This window comes from Sorghum bicolor, chromosome 1 (assembly GCF_000003195.3).
Source record: "Sorghum bicolor cultivar BTx623 chromosome 1, Sorghum_bicolor_NCBIv3, whole genome shotgun sequence".
Lineage (NCBI taxonomy): Eukaryota > Viridiplantae > Streptophyta > Magnoliopsida > Poales > Poaceae > Sorghum > Sorghum bicolor.
Window position 1 is genome coordinate 69,646,803 of NC_012870.2, and position 10,114 is coordinate 69,656,916.

Genomic DNA, 10,114 nt, shown 5'->3' on the forward strand with positions numbered 1-10,114 from the left:
AATAATTACCACAAACAAAAAGTGCTACAGTGTCGCAAAATTTTTCACTTCACCAACTAAACACGGCCTTAAACGGGCGATTTCTAAGTTTAGGAACCGTGATGACACATCTGAACAAGTTTAGGGACCGAGATGACACAGATGAACAAGTTCGAAGACCTAAACGGTCGATTTGTGAGATTAAGGATCAGGATGACACGACAATACAAGTTTATGGACCGGCGATGGAGTTTACTCTTCTTGAATCCCATCCAGCTCCATTTCACGTAGGATGATGTCATATTCTCATGCCATTTCTTTTAGGAGTAGCCATCTCAGAATAGCAGAAACATACTACTTGATTTACTCGTACAATCTCACAGTATGCTGATGCGATCATAGCACCTATTAGTACATTACATACATGGCCGAAAGCGGGCACAGTACTTGGAAGTTGGAATCACGAACATTGCACGAAATAGGGGGTAATGGTCGATCTAATGGTGATGGAGCAGCTTAAATGAGGTGAACGTTGAACTGGAGTAGAGTCTCGACGCCGTCGGTGGTGTGCTCGTCGCCAGGGTGCAGCGTCTGGATGGCGGCGAAGCCCTTGGCGTTCTCGTACTTGCCGGTGCCTCCGATGATGGCGATGTGGGACTCCGGCGCGGCCATGCGGTGGACGCCGAAGAAGCTGAGCGTGTCGCCGCCATGCGGTGCCTCGGGGCCCTCGAACATGGCGGTGAGCACGATGGTCTTGCTGGTGCCGTCCTGCGAGCTGGCAACGTAGAAGCCCTGCGCCCTGCCGATGACCCCCGCGCCGAGCTCGTGTCCCTCGGTGAGCTCGTCGTCGATGACGGTGGTGGTGCCGAAGAGGAGGTTCTGGAGCGTGGCGCCCGACGGCAGGTCCCCGGCGTTGACGAAGGGGATGTTCTTGTTGCCGCCGTTGACGGGGTTGCCGTTGTTCTGGACGACGGCGGAGGACGTGCCGCCGAGGCCCGCGACGTAGGGCACGTTGTTGCTGTTGACGAGGTTGCTGGCGCCCTGCGGCAGCGGCATCGCGCCCTGGATCGGGAAGATGTTGGTGTTGGGGCGCGCGAACGGGAGCTGCCCGTTGGCCGCCGCGCTCGCCACCACGCCGGTCACGATGCGCCCCGACGGCTGCGAGCCGCCCAGGATGTCGTGCATGAAGAACGTCAGCGGGTGGTCCCCAACGCCCGCGCCGGCGGCTCCTGCGTTGCCCGTCGCGGCGGCACCAGCACTCGCTGCTCCCGCAGCGCCGGCGGCCGCTGGCGCCACCACTGGGTCTGCCGGGGGATCCGTCGGGGCGGGCAGCGGGTCAGCCGGCAGGGGAGCTGCAGCCTGCTCGTCGAGGACGCGACCAGCGAATGCGCAGTTCGCCACAGCGAGCGCGAGCGCCAGGCACAGCGCCGCCCTGACGGCTTGCGCCGCGTTCTTGGCCATTTTCGCAAGGCAGGCACGCAGGCTTGAATGTACACTGGACAAGAGCGAGGAGGACTGGCGCGTGTAGCCAACCAGCTCTTGCTCAGTAGATCGATCGCTTGTAGTACTTGCTGTTGCTGTGCATGTTGCTGCGAGATGCCAGAATTATATAGGAGTCGCGGGTCGTGCAGTGGAGTAGTTTGATGCGGTGTTGTGCGTTAGTTGTGTGTGCGAGGACGTCCAGGAACCTAAACCTCTGAGAAGAGGTGCGGTTGGGAGGGACAGCAACAGAGGCGTGGCGCCGAGATATCCTGCGCTCAGACGACCAGGGACGAACGGGCAGGTGCTGAACTGCTGATTGCAGGAGTGGTTTGCTCGTCTTCGCAGGTTAGCAGCATCCTCAGCAGCTCATGAGTCTGCCAGAGGTTCATCGAAGCCACAACGCAGCCTTGTATCAGGATACTCTCTCTCTCTCCTTCAGGTGGACATATTTTGTTCCATTGCTCTACATCTATGGCATTGCTCCTTCCAAAGAGCATACGATCGCCAGCAATAGGATATGTATGCACAGCACACCATCACAAGAACAGAACTGACAGATAATAATGTCTGAACTAACACTACCATTATTCCATGTAATAATAAACATACTAAATTCCCCCACAGATTATTTTACACAATTCCTTAAAACCAAAATTGTACATCTATATTCCGGCATTATGCGAACCTAAAGAAATTAAAATGCTTTTCGGAGTTCAGAGGGAAAACCTCCAGTTCTACGTTATTGAGGAGTTCGGAGTCAAAGGTGACATGTACATGAGCACACAACCAGGTCAAACTTCCACCCCACTTGTTTGATGCTCCACCATCACCTACGCCATCTTTGCCATGCCCTTCAGTAGCCATGAGGTGAACTCCTGGAATTATCATCCCCATCGAGGGCTAATCTTCCACTATAGCTCACCAGCGACCAATCCATGCATATGCTTCTAATGGCTTCGGATGCAAACATTGGCAATTCTAGCCACGGAGCCTGGCGGATTTAGTTGCCCCCAGAAAGTCAGCTACAATTTCCTCTAGGAGATCATCTTGCAACATACTCCCGATATCACACCCAACCAGATTGGTGCCATCTTCAGAACCAACCCACTCTACACTCAAGAGTAGGGCTTCCTGATTAAACTCTATTTCCTGCTGTACGTGCACCACCCTTTGCCACACAAGCTCAGCAAACTCTTCCTGATTCCATCCAGGTGACCACCTCACCTTCAATCCCTTTGAGCAACTGTTCATTAAGGAGGTAATCATGTCCCCAAGAACAGCATTTGTGATATCGAACAAGAGCTTCCTCTCATGTTGTGGCCATAAAATGAGGCTGGTGTACTTCTTTTCAAGATCATCAAATAAATCAAGGCCTGCAGGACACTCCAGTAAGTAGCAGTTGTCAAGCAGCTCATCCTCATTGGGCGCATCAATGCCCAAAGCAACAAGCATATCAAACACATAGGAGAAATCCCTTTCTTCCATATTCCTAAAAGAATGGGATTCCTCCATTTCAGGAAGTGATTGACGTGCTGTCTCATCATCACTCAATATAAAAAGCTCGTTCTCATCTCCAGTGTCTGTAGTCTCCCTCTTCAGAAGCCGAAGTTGCAATCTGAGCTCTGCAATGTTTACAATAAATCAAACTTAAGAACTAAGAATAAGAAAAAGTGGAAGAGAAATCTGTAAAAAAGAATTCAATCACTTGCCTTGGAGATCAGCACTTATTTTCTCAAAATCTCCTGAGTAAACATCTTCTGCGTCCATGGAAGATTCAAGAACAGACACTGGACTTTGCTGGTCATCTTTATTGGAGTTTGCTGGCGATTCGGATTCATTAGGTGGAATACAGAGGGTTCGATTGTCATCCCCCAGGTGATGATTAATCTCCTCACGAGAATCTGATCCTACCTGGGGATCATAAGTGGCCGGGTAATCATCAGCTTCATGGTACTCAACTTGCTCATGCTGGATTGAAAATAGTTGACAGTTAGTAAGCATGACATGGTAAGCAGTGGCAGATCCAGGGTCCAAAATCCTATGGGGCCAAGATTTACACAAGATTGATTAATTGCAAGTTAATTGACAAGTGTTATGTAGGGGGTTTAACATGCTGTGGCAAAACAGTGTAGATCCGCCACTGATGGTAAGTACGCACATGTTTAAACTGAGAAATCAGTGTTTGTGACAAACGGCTTTGTGAACATTTCATGATTCCAGCAGAACACACAGTAAGTGCAAACTAAAAGGGTAGATAAAAAAGAATGAAAGTACCTTGGAACCTTAATACAAAACAAACCAGAGGTTCAAACTGTTTGCTAAAAAAAGTGCCCATATAATTGAAGACATGCTAAAGGGAACATTAGGAAAGAATAATGTGACAAGCACGTTAGTACCTTAGCCATCAGATCATTGAGACTAGGCACAAGAAGGCAGTTATCTAGTGCTGTTGTGGTCATCTTAAGCATTTGCTGGTTCTGTCCAGCAGGAGAAAGAGGTCTTGTATTACTGACAGGGAGTGCAGAACTGGTATCCAGTATACCTACTGCATCTAGTTCATGGTCAAGATTTGGATGTTGTGGCTGCCCAGATGTTTCTGTCACAGCAGCACCTTTAATTGGTTCCTCATAATTTACATGTATCTCACGTTCAACTGCCATTTTTTCCTCATTATCTGTGGACATCAGATCAGATTCATCACCATGAATTGTAGAATCTCTACTTAGAGATTGTCTTTGCCTGCTACGACATGCATGTTCAGAATAGTGGGGTCCAACCTTAAGAACATCTTTAAGCATCGAGAACTCATTGTACGTAACACTACCAGTTCTTTTTCTGTTGTTTGACTTTTGAACTCCGCGGATGAAGGATGATGGAAGAGACTTGGACCTTGTCAATTTACTAGTAGCTGTGTCTCTCCAACCATCATTGCTGCTGATGCCACATGAGCTTTGCATTCTATCACTCTGCACTCCTGCCTTTGGACATTTCCTGGATGTCATTTTATGGGTAGCAACCTTTGATGCATTCTGATCAGAGAGAGAAAGCATATCCCCAAGCGTGCTGAAGCTGTCACTATCAGTTTCTTGATGCTGACACTGATGGGTCTTCTTCCATCTGTTAGAGAGGTGTTTCTTTGCTTCCTTGCTTACTGATGTTTCAGTCGAATATGTTGGTGAAGAGTTTAGGCTGGAAGAAGCCCAAGCATCACATGGCTCAGAATATCTATGAATTGCCTCTGGAGTCTTGAGTTTAGTAACAGATGGCAGGAACTGTGATCTTTCATCTGAAGCAGGAGTTCTGATCTCCGGTTTGACAGCATGTTTCCTACTCCCACCCCTAGCAGCTCTCATTTGTTTGGTGATCTCCCTAGCAATTTCTCTAGACCCCTTCCCCATACGATTTAATGTTTCAGAATCTCCAAGGGGCACCTGACACATGTAATCTTCAGTATACGGAGTCCATCTACCAACCTCTGGACATTCTTTGTGGCTTCTATAATCAGAATGGGGGGGTTTATGATGTAGAGGAAGTGTTTCTTCGATATCATGAGGTTTGTCAAAATTTGGCTTCAAGACAACAATCCGAGTAGGGCAGCCTCGTTTTCCAGCATTTTCCTGGTGACTGGACCTTGACAGTTTCTGCCTTAATGAACAAGAGTCTTCTTCTCGGGATTGCAAGGGCACATTAGAACATGGCTTCCTCAAAGAATGTTTCACTTCCTTTTGCTCGTTGAAGATGCTCTCGGTACCTTTCTCTTGTGGATAAATATTGTGCATGTCAATAAAATGATTTCTTCGAGATGGCTTCAATATCGTGATGCAGTTTGCAGCAGAGGATGGAGAACCATGATTGTGCAGGTCCCTTCTGACAGCAGGATCAAATTTTTGAAGAAATTCCAACAAAAGATCCCTGTTAGATACCAGTGCATCAAGTGTCTCGTTAAATTCTTCTGACATTTGAAGGGATTCATCAGTAGAAAGACGCTTAGCATCCATAAATTTCTGCCTTATGAAATCTATATCAGCACTATCAACCTTGTCAGATATGGAAGTTGTATTTCCAATTTTAGATCTTGGACTCCGGTGCTTCTTTGTTTTTGCGGCCTCCATAACTTCAAAAACATCAATGGTATCTGCACTACTCCTGTGTGGAATGTCTTCATGTAAACCATTTCGAGCATGAAAACTACCAGGTGAAGTCTTTGGTGCATGACTTTGGGTATGCCTATGCTGATTATGGATTCCAGATGAGGGCAACGAATCAAGACCCATGAGCCTTCCTACAGCACCTGGTGAAATGTGCCTAGCATTGACATCATTTGAAAATTCTTCGTCTATCAGTACTTTCATTGGTACAGCACTGGCTTTTCTTGATTTACTTTGCCTGTTTACGTCAGCAAACTGAGAAGGAAAAAAAAGGGAGAGGCAATAGCAACTCATTAGTTAGCTCTTACAATGGCACAGTGAGTTGAATGAATAATGAATAAAAGTTTAATAAATGAAGATGCAAATGAAATAAAGTTATTCCCACAAATAACCATCAGCAGAGTTCGTTTGATACAATAAAGAATACAATTTAAAACATGTATAGATCAATAGCATATGCATTTCAGCTTTATGCTGTCAGTTTGATGGCATAGTTTTAGTAAGTCTTAAGCTCTTTAGTTCCAAACATGTGAATCATATCCATATGTATAAATCTTCAACTAAATCCAGATTACTCACCTCAGAATCAGAGAGCATCCCAGGGTAAGTTGCTTGTTTCGTAGAGGACACAACCCCTGAATTCAAGAGAAAAGAAATGGTAATTAATCTCCGCAGGTCTAAAACCACAATGGCAACAGTAATAAGCACATTATAAAGTGTCATGCCGAACTGGATTGTAAGGTAAGATCAGGAAGGGAGGATTCAGAGGCAATCCATTTGTTCCTACTCCACCTATAGAAGTAAAATGATATGAAGACATATGTTGCTGGGTTTGGTCAGGAAATCTTCATAAGGAATTATATAACTCCTGCCAAACCTGAGAGAAGGGCACTTAAAGAAGCATAAGCTTCTATAAACATCAAAGTGGCTGTTCAGCGAGTTCACATGTTGCCATTTATTAACAAGCTTGACAATTTCATTTCAGCAAATTAGAATTGAAAACTTCAGCAATCACCAGCTTGTCCAGAAACAGTAACTTTCTGGAACATGAACACCCACAGAATATTTGGTGAAACTTTTGCAAAAACTAGGTGATATACTCAATTCAGAAATATATTATCTAATGCTGACTTGACTAAGCAAGTAACGACAAAAGACAATTTCATTTGAACTGTTTAGGGATGTCACTGATGAAACACTGTGTGGGTGGTGGGCGGGGTTGTGGGTGTAGGGGGTTACCTGCTGCTAACACTACATAGCCTTTCATTGCATGGAACCTCTATAAAGAATATGCAACAAACCAGCAACATCAAAACTAATCGTCACTGCATAGGTCGAGGAGATGCAACAAACCAGCAACACATGGACAAGGTACAAGCTTTGTAGGACCACACAACAAATATGAACCATGAAGAATGCAAGTATTTGCTTCAATTCCACATGGTGGTAGACTGAATTTCTACCATCCCAAGTACCCTCCTTCACAGAACAAGCAGAAGGAATTCATAGCAAGTTCACCCCTGGACCCTAGTCCTTAGGTGTACTTATCTTCTATAACTAAATGACCAATCCAGGTTTAACAAAATACTCCTATTTGCTTAGTGATTCTAGCATATAAAAGCCACTTGGCAATGAACCTTCACGGCATCCAACAGACAAGAGGATGCAGAATACAATAATTTAATACTTAAATTAACTTACTTACATATCCAGCAAATTACGGGCAAGTGAGGTTTCTTTGCGTGATCTTGTGGGAATTGACAAGTTGACAACTATAAGACTATAAATCCTACACTCTACAGTACTTCAATAATTCAAAGCATCGCATGCTGTACAACTGTATACCAATTAGGCAAAATAGGATGGAAATTACATCCTTTTCATCCTTGGTTTTAAAATTGGCCTAGAACTCGTGCAGAATCTAGGCCACTGCAGCTTCAAATGAAAGAACTATAAGAAAAAGGAAAAGAACTGTCCGCCAGAATCCTACACTCTACAGTACTTCAATAATTCAAAGCATCGCATGCTGTACAACTGTATACCAATTAGGCAAAATGGGATGGAAATTACATCCTTTTCATCCTTGGTTTTAAAATTGGCCTAGAACTCGTGCAGAATCTAGGCCACTGCAGCTTCAAATGAAAGAACTATAAGAAAAAGGAAAAGAACTGTCCGCCAGAATGGTTTGAAATTGGAAGCAAGAATCTTTCTCTCTCCAATAAAGGCATGACTAAGACCTAAAGTCCACAAGAAAGCTATGTCCCCGCAGCCGAAAACAGGGGGTTATAAAAGATTAATAACATGCCCTTTCACTTAGCTATGTCAAGGACTAAGCGTATTTATGCCAGACTTTATCCTAAAAAATCATAGTATTAGCTAGTACTGTGCACAAACCCGAAAAAGACGTCCTTCCCAACACCAAACTCCATCCCCTATGAAGTGAAGTGGAGCTGAAGGTAAAAGGACGGGATTTTAATTCGAAATAGCAAAGCAAACACCTAAAACTGGACTATGACGAATGTGCAAGCAATCCCAAGTTCCCGTTAGCAGTACCAGAGCTACGATGGGAAAGAAAAGGAAAAATGTCCTGATCTCCTAAGGGCAAAGAAAGAGTGACAATAATCGCAACAACCATCGCCATCCAAGATCAAAGGTGAGATCTTCATCACATGGGCTCCTTACTTTCCCCCAAAAAAAATCTTGCACGGAAATTCACCCGAAATTGCAAAAAAGAATCCAGGGAGCACCATAGGAATCTGCAGGCAGGCACAGACCTTGGTGATCGGGGTTAGGAACGGTGGAGTGCGCCGCATTCCGGTCCGACGACCCGTCGCCCTGTCTCCGTCGCGATCTGCCGCGCGCAATGCTCGCCATGCTCACCTCCGTCCCTGAGCCCGACCGGATGCGGCGACGAAGCAAATCGCTCGCATCCGCGGCGCACGAGCGGGGAGGACTTGGGACGGAAGGGGGAGAGAGGGAGGTGGACTCGGAGAGCTAAACGGGAACTCGATTTTGAGTGGGAGGGAGACGAGGACTGGAGGACCGAGGACGACGACGGGGAAATAGGCCCCCGTTTGTTTCGTCTGCCTGCTTCTTGTCTCTCTCTCCACTCTGGTGGCGGCTCTCTCTCTCTCTCTAAAATCTCTCTTTTGTGGGGTTTTGTAATCTTTCAATTTCTTCTCCCTTTCTCTCACTATCTCCAATCTGTCACTCCATCTATAGTACTATCTCTACTTAATTAATTTTTAATAGTTTTTGTTTTGCATCTAGGTACCTGGCTAGTTTCAAATTTGCAATTTAGCATGCTGCACTTCCCCTATTCTCTTTACTTTTTATGACACGTCCCCTCATCTCTTAGAAGAAGAGCTTAAAGGTGGATCATTGAGATTGCCTGCAATCATCATTTCCGCCTAACAATTTTGTTTAGATACATTCAATTAAATCACAATATTTATTTCAAACCATTGATGCTAATGATTCCCCCAAAGTGATTGCAGATATAGTATATTACTATTGTAGCTAGTGGTTTTGAAGATTACCGCCCAAAAGACCAAGACAATGAATAATACTTTAATTGTGCAAGATCCTCCATATTTAGTTATTGCACCGTGCTATTATCAATTCTTCTTCTCCCTTCGCGGCAAGAGCAACAAGTCCAAGAAATACCTTTGGTAGATAAAAATAAGAAATATAAATCTAAAGCGATTTAACCGACTAAACCGCTCTAACTCAATTGTTCTACCAGCGTGACTATTCTTTTTATTCTCTGGTGCCAAAAAAAATCTTTAAACATTGTACCACTGATTTTATAGTTTTGGAAGCATTATTTGTACCACTTGCAAATTGAAAAGGCCCATTCCCTAATATCAACTCTTGTTTCCAAAATCTAGTCTTGCACCGAACTCTAAGAACTAAGATCATGGAGTTGTGTACCATTGTTTTACGGGCACTCCACAGCCCAAAACGGCAAAGAACCAGAACACGTATCCGTAGACAACGCAGCACCACTCCCAGCTCCCAAGATCCAACACTCCAACAACAGTTGGACAAAAGAGAAACCTAGCGCACAATCTCCAAGTCGCCGGTCCCCAAGGCACGTGAAATTTTTAATTCAAAGGGGGGCCTATGTGCAAAAAGGCGACCAGAACCCAGAAGAGCCCAAAAATTGTTTTGCCTTCGCGGACATCTGCGTGGTGAGCGTCTACAGTACGCCGGCTGGAATGGAAGGACCACCCGACGCCGACGGCATCGGCGGGGGGCCGTTGCATTCCTCACAAGTCACACGTGTGCGTGTGGTGGGTCGGGCAAAACCCCTGGTGCACCCGGTCCATGGCGGCCATGCGCCCCAGCCCGAAGTGTGTGATTCGGCGTGGTGGTTCGCCCGCTTGGGATGCCGCCGCCGTGCTGTGCGCCTGTGCCACCCAAAGCCGCTCGAAGTCGCATACGGTCCCACATGTCGGAAAGAGGAGAGTACTGATTAAACTACGGTGCTGGGCCCCACCGTG

At 45.7% G+C, this 10,114-nt stretch overlaps 2 protein-coding genes across 2 annotated transcripts; both read right to left on the reverse strand.

Moving 5' to 3' along the window:
• Positions 231-1,820, reverse strand: LOC8084904 (dirigent protein 25). Its single transcript, XM_002468025.2, has one exon. It carries the CDS (start codon positions 1,438-1,440, stop codon positions 496-498), a length of 945 nt encoding a protein of 314 aa, XP_002468070.1. The 5' UTR covers positions 1,441-1,820; the 3' UTR covers positions 231-495.
• Positions 2,013-8,809, reverse strand: LOC8081465. Its single transcript, XM_021464226.1, has 5 exons — positions 8,384-8,809; positions 6,189-6,244; positions 3,858-5,864; positions 3,171-3,429; positions 2,013-3,083 (listed from the first exon to the last, which is right to left on the reverse strand). The coding sequence occupies exons 1-5, from the start codon at positions 8,481-8,483 to the stop codon at positions 2,440-2,442; spliced, it is 3,066 nt and encodes a 1,021-aa protein (XP_021319901.1). The 5' UTR covers positions 8,484-8,809; the 3' UTR covers positions 2,013-2,439.